At 38.4% G+C, this 21,502-nt stretch overlaps 1 protein-coding gene across 1 annotated transcript in view; it reads right to left on the bottom strand.

Moving 5' to 3' along the window:
• The window catches only part of DNAH8 (dynein axonemal heavy chain 8), a 314,414-nt gene that overhangs the window by 206,969 nt on the left and 85,943 nt on the right, over nucleotides 1–21,502 (bottom strand). The window contains exons 24-34 of the mRNA XM_068961103.1: nucleotides 20,544–20,619; nucleotides 18,972–19,164; nucleotides 16,747–16,943; nucleotides 16,112–16,238; nucleotides 15,075–15,310; nucleotides 12,868–12,972; nucleotides 7,348–7,461; nucleotides 5,975–6,037; nucleotides 5,338–5,438; nucleotides 3,618–3,755; nucleotides 3,222–3,462 (exon numbers count right to left, since the gene is read on the bottom strand). Of these exons, the coding sequence (XP_068817204.1) occupies nucleotides 3,222–3,462; nucleotides 3,618–3,755; nucleotides 5,338–5,438; nucleotides 5,975–6,037; nucleotides 7,348–7,461; nucleotides 12,868–12,972; nucleotides 15,075–15,310; nucleotides 16,112–16,238; nucleotides 16,747–16,943; nucleotides 18,972–19,164; nucleotides 20,544–20,619 (1,591 nt within the window). The remainder of the gene's footprint in view (nucleotides 1–3,221; nucleotides 3,463–3,617; nucleotides 3,756–5,337; nucleotides 5,439–5,974; nucleotides 6,038–7,347; nucleotides 7,462–12,867; nucleotides 12,973–15,074; nucleotides 15,311–16,111; nucleotides 16,239–16,746; nucleotides 16,944–18,971; nucleotides 19,165–20,543; nucleotides 20,620–21,502) is intronic.

Below are 21,502 nucleotides of genomic sequence, written 5' to 3'. Positions count from 1 at the left end.
GCTCAGACAGTAAAGCATTTGCCTGTAATGCGGGAGACCTGGGTTCGATCCCTGGGTTGGGAAGCTCCCCTGGAGAAGGAAATGGCTACCCACTCTAGTATTTTTGCCTGGACAATTCCATGGACAGAGGAGCCTGGTAGGCTACAATCCATGGCATCGTAAAGAGTCAGACACGACTGAGTGACTAACATAAACTGTGTAGTAAATGTAATAAGAGTGGTGTTAACTGTTGTGAGTTCTGAGAAGGGAGAAATGACTTTTGCCTACAGTCAGGAGGAAAGGCTTCACGGAGGAGGGAACATCTGAGAATAAGCAGGATTCCAACAGGGGGAGGGAGAGGACGTTTTATAGGAAGGGAAAAGGCTTCCTTTCGAGGCAGTGAATGAAGTAATAGTAAGCAGCCAGCTAGGATACTAGCAGGGTACAGGGAGTAAAGAAAACAGAATGTACTGGCACAGACAACACTGAGACTCTGTTTAGGGGGAAAATAACTAATAACTGAATCCTAGAATTCCTTGGACTTGCGAAATGAAGTTTTCAAAAGCACAGCCTATGAATAGCTATACTCTTAAGTGTAAAAACCTCATGTAAGAATGAAATGATCATCAAAGTTTGTTTTTTTTTAAATTCCTTGATTGTTTCCTTCAATAGTATTTGAATAGCATTCATAGGACAAAAATTCTTCAAAAACAAAACTTTTGGCATACATATATTGTTAAAAAGAAGCAACCCCTCCCAAATTCAGGGCTTATGTCCATGAGACCCACAAGCCCATAATGAACTGAGAAATAGCTCTTGAATAGCTTGCTTGTACTCACCCAACCCAGTGCCCAGCACAGAGGCAGATCACTAAAAAGCTTTCTGTGAAAAAAGGGGCCTATTTGCTCAATACACAAATATACCCAAAGAGCAGAAATATACAACAAAACACATAAATAAAGGGTCAAGAGTTAAAGACAAGGAGAGATCTTAAAAACAGCAAGGAAAAGAAGCTTGTTATGTACAAGGGAACCCCTATGAGACTACCAGCAGATTTTTCAGCAGAAACTTTGCAGGACAAAAGGGAGTGACACAACATATTCAAAGTGTTGAAAGAAAAAAGAGAAAAAAAACCTGCCACCAAGAATACAGTACATGGTGAATCTGTCCTTCAGAATTGAAAGAGTGATAAACAGTTTTTCAGACAAGCAAAAGCTTAAAGGAGTTCATCATCACTAGAGAAGTCTTACCAAAAAAAGTTAAATGGACTTCCTTAAGCTAAAATGAAACCAAGCTAGTTAGTAACAGAAGACTATATTAAAGTATAAATCTTACTGGTAAAGAGAAATAAACAGTAAAGTTCAGAATAGTCTAATGTTGTAAAAGGTGCTGGGTTAATCACTTATAAATCTAGTATGAAGGTTAAAAGACAAAATTAGTAAAAATAATGGTAACTATAATAATTTGTCAGTAGATACACAAGATAAAAAGATGTAAACTGTGACACCAAAAACAAAATGTAGGGGGGGAGTAAAAATGTAGAGTTTTAGATCACATTCCAACTTTAGTAGCTAGCAATTTAAGATGGACACAAGTAAATGCAAAGATAATCCACGAGCATAGATTGGAAGAATTAGTATCTTTAAAATGTCTACACTACCTAGAGCAATCTACAGTTTCAAAGCAATCTCTATCAAAATTTCAATGACATGTTTCAAGAAATACAACAAGGGGACTTCCTTGGTGGTCCATGGTTAAGAATCTGCCTTCCAAGGCAGGGGATTAGGTTCGATTCCTGGTAGAGGTACTAAGATCCCACATGTCTTGGGGCAGCTAACCTGCCCTCCTCAAAGAAAGGTCCTGCATGCTGCAACAAAGATCTCACGTGCTGCAACTAAAACTGGGCACAGTCAAATAAATAAATAAAAGAAACAGAACAAAAAATCCTAAACATTTTATGAAACCACCTAAGACTCCATTTAGCCAAAGGAATCTTGAGAAAAAGGAACAAAGCTGGAGTTATAATGCTTCCTGCTTTCAAACTATACCAAAGCTATGGTAATCAAAAAAGTATGGTATTGGCATAAAAACAGAGACAATGGAACAGAATAAACGTACATATATGTTTCATTAATTTATGAGAAAAGAGCCAGGAATATACAACGGGGAAAGGACAGTCTCTTCAATAAACAGTGCTGGGAAAACAGGATAACAACATGTAAAAGGATGAAACTAGACCACTATCTTTTACCACACAAAAAATTAGCTTAAAATGGACTAAAGACCCGAAACCATAAAACTCCTATAAGACAACAGAGGTGGTAAGTTCCTTGAAATCAGTCTTGGCAATGACTTTTTGGACTTGACACCAAAGCCAAGGTAACAAAAGTAAAAATAAACATGTGGGATAGCATCAAACCAAAAAGCTTCTCACAGCAAAGGAAACAACCAACAAAATGAAAAGGTAACTTACTAAACAGGAGAAAATATTCACAAATAATAACTCTGATAAGGGGTTAATATTCAATATATATACAGCAGATTCATACAACTCAGCAGCGAAAACCACCAATCTGATTTTAAAATGGACAGAGGTTCTAAATAGCTATTTTTCTGAAAAAGACATACAAATAGCCAACAGGTACACAAAAAGGTGCTCCACATCACGTATCATCAGAGAAATTCAAGTCGAAATCACAATGAAGTATCACCTCACACCTGTTGGAATAGTTATCATCCCAAAGACAAGAAAGAGTATCAGTGAGGATGTAAAAAAAAAAAAAAAGGAATCCTTGCACATTGCTGATGGAAATGTAAATAACACTAAGCATAAAAACGGAAGTGAACCAATTAAAAATCTTGAAGGAAATACATAATGATTTATTTACTAGACTAATAGTAAAAAGTATAGAATTAGAAGGTTGGAAAGTATTTGGAGGAATCCACCAAGAAAACAATATAGATATAAACAGAATTTTTTTAAAGAGTATAGTTAAGGGACAAGGAGGACAGATTAAGGAGCTCCAAAACTAAAAAATTCAAATAATTATATTATCTCCTTGAGTTACAGCACTGTTTTGCAAAACCAAGGAATGTTCAGGATCATTTGAAATTTTGAGGGTACATTATATAGAGCAATCAGTTCACCCATGAATAAAATGTTTATTTGTACAATTTTCAGGAAAAAAAAAAAAGGAGACATTCTTTAACAGATCATTTGTAAGACCTTAAATCCTAGGTACCTCGATGTCATCCTTATTTTTAAGGAGTGGTGCTTCCATAATATTTCTAAGACAAAAAGAATCTGACTCCACATCAAATGGGGTTCCGGTTAACTCAGAGATACGATCCCAGTGCCTCTGTTTCATTGCCTTATTGGTCATCATTTCTAGTAGAGGACATGACTCACTGAAATCATCAATTCTTTTTTTCAGATCCAAAAAAGCTTGCCAATCTTTAAGTCCTTTTGGCAGTTTACGACATCTTTAAGAAAAAAAAATATTTCATCTATACATTTCTTTGCAGACGGTGTTATGAATACATAGCAATATATCAGAAGATAAAATCATTCGTGAAATTCCTATAGGATCCTAAAATAGGCACTATAAATTGGGAAGTTTAATGCGATTGAAACTCACCTGTTTTGAAACTCCAGAAGTTCTGCGTTAATTTTTTCAATATCTACATCTCCCCACAGTATCTCATAATAACCACTAATATTGCCCATCACAGTATCATACAGTCCATACAGCTTCTGCAGCAAGTTGAGTTCCTTTCTGGGAAACCAAATAATTAAGTCATTATGTAACATATATTTTAAAGATAAGTTCCATTATTGGATAGGAATTCATCTAATCAAATATTTCATACATTATGTGTATAATGTCTTATACCAACATGCATACAACTCCGTCAGTTTCCAAACAAAGCTCCATCAATTAGGTCAAGATTTATAGCTCTCAAACATTCCAAATTATAATATTATGTGTCATTACCAGTGTGTTTAATTATTACAACCATACCAATCACTGCAAACAATATGACCAAAACTTGGTAACAACAGCAAAGTTAAGGCTAATGTTTTATTTGACCTCTTTACTTTCAAATGCAAGCTGCATTTTTATGATCATGTCTGCCTTTAAGTCTGCCTTTTAAACATCACATTCCTACCAAAAGCTTTCCCTTGTGTGCCCAGATGCAGTTATATCCAAAACAAGAAGAAAGAAGGGATTCCGGGGCAAGTAAAGGAAAACTTCTTCATTGCGTGGCACCTGTGCTCGGTCACGTCAGACTCTTTGCGACCTCATGGACTGTAACCCACCAGGCTCCTCCGTCCATGGGATTTCCCAGGCAAGAATACTGGAGTGGGTTGCCATTTCCTTCTCCAGGGGATCTTCCCACCCCAGGGATTTAACCCAGGACTCCCACATTACAGGCAGATTCTTTGCCAGCTGAGCCACAAGGGACACCCCAAAATCCCATGGATGGAGAAGCCTGGTAGGCTGCAGTCCATGGGGTCGCTGAGGGTTGGACACGACTGAGCGACTTTACTTTGACTTTTCACTTTCATGCATTGGAGAAGGAAATGGCAACCCACTCCAGTGTTCTTGCCTGGAGAATCCCAGGGGCGGGGGAGCCTGGTGGGCTGCCGTCTATGGGGTCGCAGAATCGGACACGACTGAAGCGACTTAGCAGCAGCAGCAGAGCCACACGGGAAGCCCAAGAATACTGGAGTGGGTAGCCTATCCCTTCTCCAGAGGATCTTCCCAACTCAGGAATCAAACTGGGGTCTCTTGTGTCTTCTGCATTTCCAGGCAGATTCTTTACCGCTGTGCCACCTGTGAATACTACACTTAAAAGTGAAAGTGAAAGTCGCTCACTCGTGTCCGACTCTTTGCGCCCCTGTGGACTGTATAGTCCATGTGATTCTCCAGGCCAGAATACTGGAGTGGGTGCTTTTCCCTTCTCCAGGGGATCTTCCCAACCCAGGGATTGAACTCAGGTTCCCTGCATTGCAGGCAGATTCTTCACCAGCTGAGCCACAAAGGAAACCCAAAGCCTACCCCTTCTCCAGGAGATCTTCCCAACCCAGGAATTGGACTGGGGTCTCCTGCATTGGAGGCAGATTTTTTACCAACTGAGCTATTAGGGAAAACCACACTTGATGTTAGCCAAAAGGCTATATTTTTTATATGGAGACTGTGTGTTCAACGGAATAGGAATAGCTAGGAATGAGGGGACTATTTAGGAATTTTCCAAGCCAGACCCTTCTCTGTACAATGAAGGATTTAATGATGGCATGTTCACCTAATGGACAGTTAATTATTTATAATAAACTCGTTCAATTTCTAAACTTACCTAGTTTTGTGTAAAACCTCATAGTCAGTCACAGGCAACCCAAAAAGTTGTTCTCCAGATGAATATGTAACGAATTTCCTCCATAGATCATCAAAATTGGCCTATAAAAGGTTTTCAAATTATAGTAAGATGTAATTAATTCAGAACCCATTAAAGTAGAATTTATTATAATCAGGATAAAAGCTATATTTAAGTTTATTTAATATTATCTATGAAACAAGGATTTGTGAAGCAAATTTATGCTGATACCAAGCTATCAGAGGAAAAGTTAAGTACTCAGGAAAATTAACTTTCAAGCATTCTGAAAGTAATCCTTTTATATAAAATTATTTCTTTAATAAATTAAGTGGTCCCCAGACATACATTTCAAGCTCCTATAAATACACCTGAAAGTAATGAAACTACATTTGTAAAATTCTATAATTGAGACTTTTCTACTATTTTAGACCATCATCTTTCCTACACGGTTCAAATGAGTAAAGAAGTAGTAAATCCACTCAATCTTGGGTATTCCTAGTAAAGAAGAAAACACTGATTTTTGGACAGCAGCTCTGTATTTCCTTGGTGAGATGACCATGGAAGCCACCTAAGTATAAATGCAGGGAATGTCAATGTAACCACAAAAATGTAATTTTACCTGAAAAATCTGTAGCCTGTTGCTAGCTTCTTGGGGTGGTATATTTGGAACCATGGGTCCTTCCTGTAATGAATAATATAATCAGCATTTTAATTCCTAATCACATATATTTATCAATTTATTAGGTTTCTCTATTATTTCCTTTTAAAAATCATAAACATGATTTTTAATTTACATGATCTAACTTTGTCCTGTACATGAAGCTCTCATTTATTTTTTGTAACAGTTTCATTGAGATATTATTCACATATTATACAGTCCACTCATTTAAAACGTACCCTTCAACAGTTTTTATTATATTCACAGACTATGATCACAATCAATTTTAGTACATTTGCATCACTCTAACTTCCATTCATTTTTTAAGGACCTTGACATAGCTAACAAAATATGTGATTAAATTACATCTTATATGACATTTACAATACAAGAACTCTGTTTCATTTCATTTACAATCATAAATGATGGTGCTGTGGTTGTGCATTAGAATAACTGATACATAGTCCTGAGAACAACTTCCTCTCACTAATAGTCTAGCCCGATATGGAAACAGAGACACACAAAGGTTGAATACTTGAAATTAGCAGAAGGCAGTCTTTCGTGGCCATGAGCCAGAAAACAGTTTGCAAAAAAGACCCCAAATGGTCTGTACAACCATAAACATTATGGATATGCTAAATAATGTGCCATATTTCCAGTATAACAGCATAATAGAAAAATGAAATATCAACTAGTCAAACCTAAAAGAGATGATCAATACACATTAAAGAAAAAGTGTTATAGAGGTAGCACCAAGGGCTTAAATTATCTTAGGATTTTATATCTACTATGATCACTAAAAGAAAGTAGAATATGTTAGGGACTACATCCAACTTCTGAGTTTAAACTTCATAAAGCTCAAACATTATCAGTCATATACCACGTTGAATAGTCTGTGGGACTAACCAAGGATGACATTTATTATTTATGTTCAGAGACCCTTCTGGTTCTCTAAGAGTTAGAGCTGGGAAGAAATCAGTTGCATGATACCCCGGCATTTGGACATTCATAGTTTCTAACAGCTTTCCAACAACGGTACTACATGTTTAATTATGAATATGTTGGCCCTAAGAAAGGACAAAAGCAGATTCTGTGTTCCTTTCATGATTTCCAAAAGTGTTGCTCCTTTTAGCAGTTAAATTGTTTCTCTTTTCTCTTATCTAAAACATGCTTAAAGGAACAGCTATCCCCTCTTTTTGATAGCTGCAACTATGCGAAGATAGCCTCTTGCACACAACGTACAAATCACAGTATATTTCTCAGGGTTCATCACTTTCATCTCATATAAACATTGTGCCAAATATCTTAACACAGAGCGTGAAACACTTAATTACCGTCTCGTACGCTTCTGCAAAGTTCATTACATCCTCACGAAAAACTTCCACAGATTCAAGTAGATTACTTTTAAACTTTGGCTGCACTTGTACTAATTCGTCTTGTACAGAAACCTAGAATTAAAAAAAAAAAAGGCTCAATGTGAGAGTGAAAGCAATGTATTTAAATGAAAAATACAAATTCTACTCCAGCAAGTTTGTTAATCTCACAGATATGCTATGAACGAGGATGTGTCTGAAATGTTAATTTGTTAAAAAAAAAAAAAAACACACACAACTCAGAAATAAACAATCCAAATGCACCAATGAGTCTCAAATCATTTTAGCTCATGACCTAAGAGGCAAAGCTATTTAACTGCAGTTAGGAAAATATTTTCTGGCTGACCCAGTTCAGGCAGTTAATACGGCCAAGGAAACAATTAAGACTATGAGCCTAGTCTAGGTCACATGTTGTCTCCGGGACCAGGCCATGGTCTGGGATTAGAAATCTCTAGTAGGTTCCTGTGGTTGCAATAATTAGAGCAGTTCCCAGTAAGAAAATGATATTACTCTAGGTAAAAAGAATAGCAAATGTCTTCCACAACGATTTTCAAACCTTCTGCTTAAATCTGCAATCATTGCTATTGCTGTTGTTCAGTCATCAAGTTGAGTCCAATTCTTCGCAGTCCCGTGTACTGCAGCACACCAGACTTCCCTGTCCCCTTCCATCTCCCAGAGCTTGCCAAGTTCATGTCCATTGAATCAGTGATGCCATTCAACCATCTCATCCTCTGTCACCCTCTTATCCTGCCTTCAGTCTTTCCCAGCATCAGGGTCTCTTCCAATGAGTCAGCTGTTCGCATCAGGTGGTCAAAGTATTGGAGCTTCAGCTTCAGCATCAGTCCTTCCAAAGAGTATTCTGGGTTGATTTCCTTTAAGATTGACTGGTTTGAGCTCTTTTCTTTCCATGGGACTCTCAAAGGTCTTCTCTAGCACAATAGTTCGAAAGCATCAATTCCACTGGAGGAGGCTCTGAGAACCCCAGGAACTGTATAAAAAGGCAGTCATTATACCTAACACCTAATTCATGCTTTCTATCTGCCAGGTTCTTTACATATGTTAACTCATTCAATCCTCACAACCACCCTGCATGGTATATACTACTATTATATCCATTTTACAAGCTAAAAACCAACACACAGAGACTAACTTCCTCAAGGTTCCAGCACTAGTATGTGACAAGGTCAAGATTAAAAACTTGGCAATGTGATTCCTGGGCTCTTGCTCTTAACTGCACCCAACAGTAGCATCTTTCAGGGTTGGAACATATACTGCTTTAAGCTTAATGGTGACTGTAGTAAAGAATGGGTCAGTAGGTTTAACACTAACAGGGAGATAAACCCAAGTGAATCTTTTAAACTGAACAATAATAGAAAGTTGGGCTTTACTAGATCTCAACTGAGGGCTCCCCCATATCCTTCCTAGGACTCACTGTCTAGACTAACCAGCAAGTACTTTTTTATTTATTTTTAAAAAATTTTTATTTTTACTTTATTTTACTTTACAATACTGTATTGGTTTTGCCATACATTGACATGAATCCACCACGGGTGTACATGCAATCCCAAACATGAACCCCCCTCCCACCTCCCTCCCCACAACATCCCTCTGGGTCATCCCCATGCACCAGCCCCAAGCATGCTGTATCCTGCATCGGACATAGACTGGTGATTCGATTCTTACATGATAGTATACATGTTTCAATGCCATTCTCCCAAATCATCCCACCCTCTCCCTCTCCCTCTGATTCCAAAAGTCCGCTAAGATGGCAATGATGACCCTGTATGCAAGACAGCCAAAAAGACACAGATGTGTACTTTTATGAAGCCCCCAAAATAAAAATTATTATTAAAAAATTTTATACACATCTTCTCAAGCCCTTAAACTGCTTTTTTAAAGCTTCTAAAATATTCCTAAAGGACCTCATGAAGAAATTAAGAAACAAAGGTTATTAACTTGCACCAGATCACCCAACTGGCTGTGGCAGAGCCAGAATCACAAGTCATGACCCCAGTTTCAGCTCTGTGTCCTTGCTACTGTGTCCTGCTTCAATCTCAGTGACAAATCTCTCCATAAACAGGAAACTTTAATCCAACATTAATTAATATGCAACAAAAATTTTAGATTAATTAAAGAATCTGGACCCTCCCTTGGAGTTCACTTATTTTTTAAATTGTTAGCTTCTTCTGTACAACAAAGTGAATCAACCATATGCATACGTATATCCCCTCCCTCTTGAGCCTCCCTGGCACCCCTCCCACCCTCCTCCTCGCAGTCATTACAGAGCACTGAGCTGAGCTCACGGTGCTGTACAGCAGGGTCCCACTGGCTGGCTGTTTTACACATGGAAGTGTATATATGTCCATCCTAATCTCCTGATTCATCCCACCATCCCTTTTCCATTCACTTTTTTTAAATTTATTTTTTATTGAAGGATAACTGCTTTATAGAATTTTGCTGTTTTCTATCAAACCTCAACATGGATCAGCCATAGGTATAACGTTTAAATATTTACCAACTTCAAAAATGCTTAGAGAAAAATTTATAGCCATAAATGCCAACATTAAAAGAAAAAAGAAACCCCTCAAATCAGTAACCTAACCATCCACCTTAACAAACTAGACAAAGAAGAAGAAACTAAACCCAAAGAAAGCAGAAGGAAGAAAACAATTTAAAAAGAGCACAGATAAATGATACAGAGAATAAGAAAGCAATAGAGAAAATAAACAAACTAAAAGTTTCTTTTTTGAAAACAGCAATGAAAGTGACAAAGTTTTACCTAGTATAACCAAAAATAAAAGAGAAAGGACTCAAATTACTAAAATTAGAAAAGAAAGGAGGGATATCACTACTTACTTTACAGAGTGATATATAAATATATAAATAAATTATATATATTTATATAAATATATATTTATAATATAAATATATATGCTGCTGCTGCTGCTGCTAAGTCATTTCAGTCGTGTCCAACTCTGTGCAACCCCATAGACAGCAGCCCACCAGGCTCTGCTGTCCCTGGGATTCTCCAGGCAAGAACACTGGAGTGGGTTGCCATTGCCTTCTCCAATGCATGAAAGTAAAAAGTGAAAGTGAAGTCGCTCAGTCATGTCCGACTCTTGGCGACCCCATGGACTGCAGCCTACCAGGCTCCTCCGCCCATGGGATTTTCCAGGCAAGAGTACTGGAGTGGGTTGCCACTGCCTTCTCTGAAATAAATATATATACAGAGTGATATATATATATAAATAAAAAGAATTATAAAGATATAATGAACAGAGTGAAAAGGCAATCTACAGAATGGGAGAAAATACTTACCAATCATATACCTGTAAGAAGTTAATATCCAGAATATATAAAGAACTTCCACCATTCAACAACAATAACAAAAACAAACAATCCAACTTAAAACCAGGCAAGGAACTTGAAAAGACATTTCTCCAAAGAAGATATACAAATGGCCAACAGGCACATGAAAAGATGCTCAGCATCACTTTTCATTAGTGAAGTGAGTGAAGTCGCTCAGTTGTGTCCGACTCTTTGCGACACCATGGACTGTAGCCTACCAGGCTCCTCCCTCCATGGGATTCTCCAGGCAAGAGAACTGGAGTGGGTTGCCATTTTCCTTTTCCAGGGGCTCTTCCTGAGCCAGGGATCAAACCCCAGTCTCCCACATTCCAGGCAGACGCTTTAACCTCTGAGCCACCAGGGATATGCAAATCAAACTACAATGAGAGACCACCTCATCCATTAGGTTGCCTACTATCAAGAACACAAAAAATAACAAGTGAGGATGTGAAGAAATTGGAACCCTTATGAACTGTTGGTGGGAACATAAAATAGTGCAGCTGCTATGGAAACAATATGGCAAGCAGTTCTGAAAAATTAAAAATAGAGTTGCTATGTGGTCCAGCGATTCTATTCCTGGGTAAATATCCAAAAGAACTGAAAGCAGGGTCTCAAAGAGATATCTGTACATCCATGTACATACTAGCATTATTCACAACAGCCAAAAGGTGGGAGGAACACAATTGCCCACTGATGAATGAATGAATAAACAAAGTGTGGTATATGCACATGATGGAATATTATTCAACACTGAAAAGGAAGGAAATTCTGACATATGTTACAATACAGATGAATCTTGATGACATTACGCTAACTGAAATAAGTCAGTAACAGAAAGGATAAATATTGTATGATTTCACTTACATGGGAGAAATGGGGAGCTGTTGTTTAATGGGTAGTTTCCATTTTGCAATGCGAAAAAGTTCTGGAGATTGGCTGCACAGCAATGTGAATACATGTAACACTACTGAACTCTACATGTAAAAATGATTAAGATGGTAAACTTTAGGTTATGTATATTTTGCTCCATTTTTTTTTTTTTACCTTAGTACAAAGCTACTGTAATCAAGACTGGAATAGAGGCAGGCATATGGATCAACAAATTAAAGTTGAGAGTACAGAAATGAATCCTTACAGTTAACTGTTTTTCTCCAGGGTGACAAGACAATTCGTTGGTGAAAGCACAGTCTTTATAACAAATGGTCCTGAGACAACAGGATATCCACACACGTTTTTCATGACGTTGGACCCCTAACTCACACCATACACAAAGATTAACTCAAAATGTAACAAAGACCTAAATGTAAGGGTAAAATTATAAAACTCTCATAAGAAAACATAGTAGTGACTCTTCATGACCCTGGATTAGGCAATGGCTTCCTACATATAATACCAAAAAACAAAAAGACAAAAGAAAAAAAAATAGACAAACTGGACTTGATCAAAATTAAAAATTTTGTACTTCAAAAGACACCATAAAGAAAGTGAAAAAACCCACAGAGTGAGAGAAAATATTTGCAAATCTTTTGATTAAAAGACTTACATCCAGAATATATAAAGAACTCTTACAACTCAAAGAGACAAATAACCCAATTTAAAAAACAACGGATTTAAATTCAACCTTTCTTCAAAGAAGATATACAAATGGCTAATGAGTACATGTAAAAAGATGCTAAGAATTATTAACCATTAGGAAAATGAGGTGCTGGTATGTGAGACAGTATGGATAAACTTGACAACATTATTCTAAGTGAAAGAAGCCAGTCACAAAAGACTAGATATTATATGATTCTATCTATGTTTAAGCATCCAGAAAAGGCAAATTCAAAGAGATAAAAGGTAGATTAGTGGTTGCCAGGGGCTGTGGTGAAGAAGAGAATGAGGAGTGATACTAATGGGTATGAGGTTTCTTTTGGGATGATGAAAATGTTCTAAAATTAAATAATAATGGTTGTACAACTCTGCATATAGTAACAATCACCAAATTGTATACTTTGAAATGGTAAATGTTATAGGATGTGGATTATATGCCAATAAAGCTATGAAGGTAATATATATTGAGCTTTTGAAAAGTTTGAAATGTATTTTTTTCTGGATATAGTCACTTAATAAAAGGATTAAATTTGTACTAACCGCTTTACTCTGCAATTTGTTGAAAGAATATCTCAAGGTGTCTACTGCTTCTGATTCTTCTTTGGTGACTTCAACTTCAAATCGGTTTAAAATAGCATAGGCTTCCTGTGCAGTGGGGGCAGATTCAGACACATCACAAGGAACGCAACTGACAAATGACTTACAGGCCTTCTACAAACACACTCCTATGTCTTTTATTAAAATTACCTATTTATTTGGCTGTACTAGGTCTTGCAGCATGTGGGATCTTTAGTTGCAGCATGAACTCTCAATTGCAGTATGTGGGATCTAGTTCCCTGACCAGGGATCCCCCCAGCACAGCACCGTAGCCAACAGACCACCAGGGAAATCCCCACTATGTCTTAAAAGGATGGTTCCCCCAAATTAAATGTGCATAAAAAACTCCTTTTGAGTATCACTGACATCAGATATTGACTCTAGAGACCTCAGGCCCTGAAATCTGAACTTAATAAGCACCAAGGTGATTCTGGTGGAGAGGAGACCAATCCCTTTGAGATATCCTCCAAGGAAAAACACCCTAGAATAACCTTCTGCCTCTCTCTTCCTGATCTTGTGCTGACACCATGCAAAATGTCTTCTCATATTCTATTACAATAGAGGTTGGCTATATAAGGAATGGAATGACATGATATTCTGAAGACCAGACACTAATAAACAAACAAGACAAAAGAAAAACAAATTCATAGGTACAGAGAGCATATTGGTGGTAACCAGAAAGGAAGGAGGACAGAGGACAGAGGGATGAGTGAGGGGGGTTAACTGGATGGTGATAGCTGGTAATGAGATTTAAAGGTGGTGATGGCTTTACACTGCATATAAATATTGAGTTATAATCTTGCACAACTGAAATCTGTATAATGGTATATACCAATTTTGCCTAATTTTCTTTAGAGTGATGAGTTGGCAATCAGCTTTACCAAAGGAATTTATGCTGAAAAACTGCGCTTTGGCAGTCAGGAAAAAATGGTATGATGACTCGTTAAATCTTGAGAAGCGAGTGGTCAGCATTCAAAATATCTGAATACTAAGATTTAAAGAAGTAGTAAAGGTATGAATTTCATTAGCTACCAAAGAGCACAAACTCTAAATGGGTTCAAGAAAGCAAGGCTCAGTCATGAACACCAGGTACCAAAAGGAGGTACCAATTCCCCAGGTTTGCAGGCAATAGTGGGGAGTGCACTGTCCACAGAGAATCTAAAAAAGTTACAAAATGAACTGGATCTGATCTTTGTTATCACCATGAGCCAGAAATTCTAAGTATTAGTCATAAGTACTTGTGGTAGAATAACAGCCTCCCTATTGTTATCCACACCCTAATCTCCAGCACCTGGGAATATATGTCACCTTACACAGCAAAGGAGACTTTGCAGATGTGATTAAGAATAAAGAATCTGAGAGGGGGAGATTATCCTGGATTAACCATGTGGGCCCAATGTAATCACAAAGGTTCCTTTAAGGGAAAGAAGGAGGCAGGAGATTTAGAGACAGAGATGTGAGGACAGAAGCAGGGGTAAGAGTGATGCCACTGCTGGGAGGGAACCAGGAACCAAGGGATGCAAGCTGCCTCTGGAAGCTGGACAACACAGGGAAATGGTTCTTCCCTGGAGCCCCTGCTGACATGTTGATTTCAGCCCCATTTCCACACTTCTGACCTCGAGAACTATAAAATAATAAATATGTGTTGTTTTAAGCCATTGAGGTTATGATAATTTGTTACAGAGGCTAAACAGAAAACTAAAACAGTACTCTTTCCTAAAAACATCTCCTGTTGATCTAAATCTCAACAGGTACTTTTGAGCCTAAATGGACCATTCCCAACCATGGTATGCTGCTGGTCATAGGGGAGACACATAGCTCATTTCTAAGAAAGTCAAAGATATTTGGGGAACTTGCCTAATATGTCCGGACTGAAGTCAGAGAGTACAACCACTCTTTTCTGTAAAATATAGGTACCAGCATAAAAAAACTGAACACTGTCTAGACCAGTACAGCATTATTAATACATTTTCCTTGGTATACTGTTCACTGTTGATAATTATCAAAATCCCTCTAAGAACATCAACATCAGAGAGGAAAAACAGGAAGATTGTGCCATAAAATGGATAAATAAATCAACTTTTTAGTGTTTCTCTATTAAAAAAAAAAAAGTAGCATTTCAAAGAGAGGAAAATGCAAACATTTCTTACTTCAATTGGTCCCAAAGTCATGTCCATTTGAATTTCATTATCACGGATACAAGACAAGGCTTCCATTGCAAATCTGACATCATCTAAGTCACGAATAGGTCTAGATAACTTTTTCAAGTATTCATTGATAAATGCTATCATGTCTGACATTTTCTTTTTGTATTCTTCATTCAAATATCGACAGAGTAGCATCTTCCATGCTTTAGCCTCAATGGATAAGGCCAATTTCATTGGCTCTGGTGAAGACAGAAAAAGGTCAAAATAAAATACTAGGTGACATTCTCAAACAATTCACTTCTTGTATAATCTGAGCATTTATAATTGTTCATTTCATTGTCACCAGCCACACTGAGCACTTGAAATGTAGCTAGTCTGAATTAAATGTTCTGTAAGATTACCAGATTTTGAAGACTTAATTCCTATCCCAGTGAAGTATGTTACGCTGTTCACAAGAAAGACACCGAAGTCTATAGAGAAGAATTTTGGAAATTCATTCGAACACTATCCAGTGTGAACCTTGCTCTGTTTCTGGCCGTCCTATTAGCAGCCCTCACTCATTTCCCTGAATTCCTCCAGGTAACCTCTGCATGAGGCCAGCAGCCTGTGATGCTGGGAACACTAGGCCTGTCCAACAGAGCTCCCCCTCACTATAGTTAGCCATAGAATCAGCTTGGGCTTGTGATTTCAGACACTGTCTCATCACCCTCTGATACTCTAACCCCACTGGACTAACTTCTCAGAAGGCCTCCAGCTGTTGTGATTCTTATCTCTTATACACAACCCACTCCCTCCAGTAACACATAGTTCCACCTATAGTTTCAGTTGTTTGGATGCCAGCTTAGTATTAACTGCATTAAGCCACTTTGGTATAATATTATATATATACACAATGTATATCTATATTTAACATATATACGAAAAATATTGGCGGTCCAAAATACTTAATAGTTATAATATTGCAGATTAATAACAGCCTCCTAAATGAAGTCACATTTCATGTGAAAAATGCAATACTTTACATAATATTTTAAAAATACCTGTATGCAATTCAAGTGCTCCTACAACTATAATAGGCTTCAACTCATCGATCTCCTGTTCAAAAGTCGCGTAGTGTAGAATTTCAGATCTGATTTCAGTCAGAGAGGGATTGTTAGCCAAAAACTCCTATAGCAAGGAAAGAATCAACACTTTATTTGGCTTTTTGACAATGTAAACCTTATATTTCTAATAGGTAAATTAGAAAATTGCATCTGCTTATATATTTTTCCTCACGTATGTGCTATCAGGCCAGGGGCTCAGTAGAGAAAGGGATGAACTGTTAGTACTGGAAGAGGAGGCTACGTGAGGAGCTTTCACATTTGTGGTTGGTTGTTTATAGTCCTAAAGTTTCCTTGAGTTTCTAACCAAATACACAGGTAAGCCTCTGTAACTTTGACACACCCCTGAACACCTGGCCTCTGGTATGAACTGAACAAAATCTGCTAGAGCCTCATTATTATCAGTTGCCCCAGTGTCAGTGTCAGAATTACACAAGAGGTGTTAGGTGCGTGGCATTTACAGGTTCTCGGCCTCTGTTCTTGAGTGCTCATCATTATCACTGACGTTTTCCTGGTCTTCCCACAAGAGTTAAACAATTACAACCCGACCTGCATTGCCAGTAGTGGAAACACACCTTCACTTTCACATCTCGGTCCTCTGTCCAGAGTGTCTTGTACTTCTGAAAGTCCTGCAGGGCTTCATGAACTGCCTTTCTCAGAGAGTTTACAGAGGAAGAAAGCAGGAGGACCAGCTTGGAAATATCCTTGTGCTCTGCCACTCCCGGGTAAAAATTCTTCAGCTTCCGTGCGGGAATCATTTCTTCAAAGGATCCTGAGAACAGACATTTTTACTCTATAGATAACTCATGCATTCAACTTTAAATACTACCAATTGTAATTATCTATAGACTTTTCAAACTTTAAAGTCTTAAAGACCCATCTCCATCCAAGTAATTAACAGCTAATCGCTCACTAGTTTCATTTATTCTTATTAAATCATTGTGGTCTAGGTTTCTTTAAAGTACATGTGCACAGGCGCACTCAGTCGTTCAATCATGTCCGACTATTTTGCGACCCCATTGACTACAGTGGCCCGCCAGGTTCCTCTGTCCATGGGACTTCCCAGGCAAGAATACTAGGGTGGGTTTCCATTTCCTTCTCCAGGGGATCTTCCTGACCCAGGGGTCAAACCCACTTCTTCCGCATCTCCTGCATTGGCAGGTGGATTCTTTACCACTGATCTATCTGGGATGCCTTCATTAAAGTGAGGAAACTGCTATTCAGAGGAAAGAACTGAAAACCAGTTGAAAGACACTGATTGACAACCTCCCCCAAAACAAAACGTCCTCCAAGGAAAGATCAAAAGAGCCGAAATAGCTATCCCACAGAACAGCCTTGTGGTTGAAGGAGAGGTATGGGCTCCCTGGGGCTTCCCTGGGGCTCAGCAGTATAGAATCTGCCTGCCAGTGCAGGCACAGGGGCTGATCCCTGGGTCAGAAAGATCCCCTAGAGAAGGAGATGGCAACCCACGCCAGTATTCTTGCCTGGAAAATCCCATGGACAGAGAAGTCTGGCGGGGTACAGTCCATGGGGTTACAAAGAGTCAGACATGACTTAGCGACTAAATGCAACAACAGCTACATTTATTACCCAAATGCCTTAAGCTAATTATTTAAACTTCATAGAAATACTTGAGAGGACTAAATGATACAACATATGCTTGTCTTCAGCTCAGCATCTAGTATATAGAGACCACACAACCACTATTAAACACCACAATACACATCTCTTGCTAAAAGTCAGTATTCTCAAGTATTCTTCATCAGGTACAGGCCATACAGATACTTTTGTTTGGCCCAGACAGTTCCCTACTTTTGTTAAAGCAGTTGTTAACAATTAAAAAATCATGAGATTTCATGAAAATTTTGATATTTCCACCTTCTCTTTTAAAATGGTTTAATCTGGTATTCCTGCCTAGCAATAGCTGGCTGAAGTACCCGTAAATGATACTGACTTGGGGTGGGGGTAGAAGAAAAGGGGAGATGTTGATCAAGGGTACAAACTTTCATTAATATAATGAATAAATTCTGGAAATGTATATGTACTGGTGATCTATAGTATTATAATAATAATATGTACTTGAAGTCTGCTAAGAAAGTAGACCTCAGGTGTTCTCACCACACACACACACACACACACACACACACATATAAATGATTAACTATGAGAGGTGATGAATACATTATGTACTCTGATTGTGGCAACCATTTCACAAAAGTACACATATATCAAAACATCATACTGTACACCTCAGATACGTGCAACTTTTCTCAAAAATAAATAAAAATTTAATGTGGCATAATAGCAAGAAAGAAAAAGAAAAAAATTTGGCTTTCTATACAAGAGAAAGTATCCCAAAATATCCATGGAATTTGGGGTCAGTGTCATATTACACCCTTAGTTATTTAAGGGAATAGCTTAAATAAACTTTATGTACAAAGCACATATGACCAGATTTTCTAAGTACCATGTTCTAGCAAACTAAGTTTATCAGCCCAAATACAAGCCTGCACATAGAATTAGTTCTAAGATTTGTTTTCATTTTTAACTTTGAATCTGAGACTATGATAGTAGAACAGTGATAAATATCCTTGTTCACCCATGACCAAAATCTGAAATGTCTGCATGCAATGTTTAAGATGGAACATGGAGAACACTAGTTTTTTTAATGCAAAATTTAACCAACAAACATATAAAACTGACTTTAAAAAGATATGTTCTAATATCCAGGAAAAATCAGAAAGACTTATTTACTGTTATAATTCTGAGACTCTACTGATCTGAGATTTAATAGTCTTACTTTCTTCCTTCTTCAGTTGCTTTCCTGGGCTTGGATGGGCCAAGTCCATAGTCGTACGGGAGGTACTGCTAATGATCCTCTTGATGTGACGGGACTGCTGGCCCCAGTGAGCTACTCCTCGGCTGACCTCCAGGGTTAACTGGATCATACGGTTAATGGCTTGTTGAATGTCATCCAAGCTAGGAACCATTACCTGTGGAAAGAAGAAATGAGTCCAAGGTGCTCCCAGCACAGACAAAGCCACACCTCTGATTGTCATCATCCCCGCTCCCTTCGGAGTGGGGAAAGCCTCTGCTGGCCCAGTGGAAGTCTGCTTCAAGGAGAGGGATATTAGAGGAAGGTAGGCTGCAGACTTAACCATCTTCAAGCTTTCCCACTCTACCCATTCCTGCAGGCAGAAAGGTCAAGCACAGTACTTGTCACCCTTTCCCTGTGAGGGTGGCTGGATGCAGGTATATACATGTGTGGCATGAAGCAGAAAAACTGAAGAAGCTATACTGCCAAGATTTGACTTCAGTTCTTTCAAATGTGCCAAATAAGCATAGAAGCTGTCCTCCAGGAGGCCAGACTGTGTACATGTGGTGTTAGGTGAGCCATAGATCATCCCTGCCTGGCCTTAACCCTTGGATCATCACAGAATGCACCACAGTCACCCTGACGACTCGGTGCTCCACATGCCAACAAGCAGCACGAGGGGTGGTGGTAGAGAAAAGTGCCCTGAGAAAACATAAGGGACCCGTGCACTCAAGGCACAGGTTTGTTCTTTCTTTCCTTCTATTCTGCCGTGGACTGCCTCACAGCTGGGTGCTCAGGACAGAGATTCGGACTTCCGAGATGGTCTTATTTAGACAATGTCTGAAGTAAGAAAAAGCAAGATGATTTGTAGGGTACTTGCTAATTATGGCCCCACCAGACACTTAACTCTGAAACCCACCTTCAATATACCATGAGCTCTGTGGAAGTAATTTTTATAATAGATATTAATGATACACTTTGATTTTTGTTAAATGCTGCTGCTGCTGCTGCTGCTGCTAAGTCGCTTCAGTCATATCCGACTCTGCGCGATCCCATAGATGGCAGCCCACCAGGCTCCCGTGTCCCTGGGATTCTCCAGGCAAGAACACTGGAGTGGGTTGCCATTTCCTTCTCCAATGAGTGAAAGTGGAAAGTGAAGTCGCTCAGTCGTGTCCAACTCTTCGCAACCCCATGGACTGCACCCTACCAGGCTCCTCCGACCATGGGATTTTCCAAGCAAGAGTACTGGAGTGGGTTGCCATTGTTAAATGCTGAGGTGAAGTCAAAAAGCACACAGGACCAAGAGATTAAATAAAGTTCAGTCCTAATGCCATACTTCTTTTTAAGTCTCTGCTGAACTTGTTACAATATTTCTTCTGTTTTTTTTTTTTGGCCACAAGGCATGTGGGATCTCAGCTCCCCAACCAGGAATCAAACCCGTTTCCCCTGCATTCAAAGGCAAAGTCTTAACTACTGGACGGCCAGGCAAGTCCCTAAACTTCTTAAATACAGTACCAAAATATCACTGTGTTAACTTGAATATTTCATAATACTTACCACATTAGGAATCGCAAGATGTACTTCAGATTTTAAAAAAGAAATAACATCTTCTGACCGCTTTCGTCCATAAGGGCTGTAATAAGATGGACATTTAACTCAGAAATCTTAACCTAATATTTCATAAATAGCATGGTTATGCTACAACTTTCAAACATGAGAAATAAGGGCAATTTTCAAAATGCTGAATTACTTGAAGAGACAATTATTTACAATGGAACCATAGATTTCATGAACTAGTTCATGGACTAAGAAAACTTTTAATCCTCTTTGAAATGACATATTAGTCTTTCACCTGTTTCTAATATTTTAATGTTGCATTCTCTCAGGCAGTACCACCTAAAAATGTTCACCTCAAGCACTTCTTTTTCCCAGTCCCACAATAGGTGCTGAAAATCACTAACAAAAACCATATACCTTCATATACTTTATTCTGTGTGTGTGTACAAGATTAAACAGGAGGTTTCAAGTCAAAGCCTTCCAGAAGTAATTTTTACAACAGTATCAATTATGCTCAGACAGAAGTACAGACATACAGACACATGAGTGCAATTAATGAATGATACACATTGGCCTGAAAATTATTAGTAGTTTGGTTATCTCCCTCTGTCTGATCTCTGTCCCATCCCAGATGAAATGTAGTAAGTGTAAACTTTCCACAGAAAGAAATGTTATCATTACTGAAAAACTATACCTCCGTTCATAATGGAGGATCAGTGGTTCCCAGGTAAACATATTATTGCAAGGGACTCTTTGAACTAGAAGCGAGCAAACAAAGGAAAAAGCCTCTAATTCTTAGTCTCACTGTGAAATTCAAGACGCGTAGACTGTATTTGAAAGAGTACAATCTGAGAAAAAGAAAGAGTTTTATAAAGTATAACCAAGCAGCTGAACTAACAGCAGCAATGGACAGCATACTAGATCCTTCAGTGACGTATTTGACAAACTAGAGGATTAGC

This window comes from Capricornis sumatraensis, chromosome 22 (assembly GCF_032405125.1).
Source record: "Capricornis sumatraensis isolate serow.1 chromosome 22, serow.2, whole genome shotgun sequence".
Classification (NCBI taxonomy): Eukaryota; Metazoa; Chordata; class Mammalia; order Artiodactyla; family Bovidae; genus Capricornis; species Capricornis sumatraensis.
Note: the sequence above shows the minus strand (reverse complement) of the source record. Positions and strands in the feature narration are given on the sequence as shown.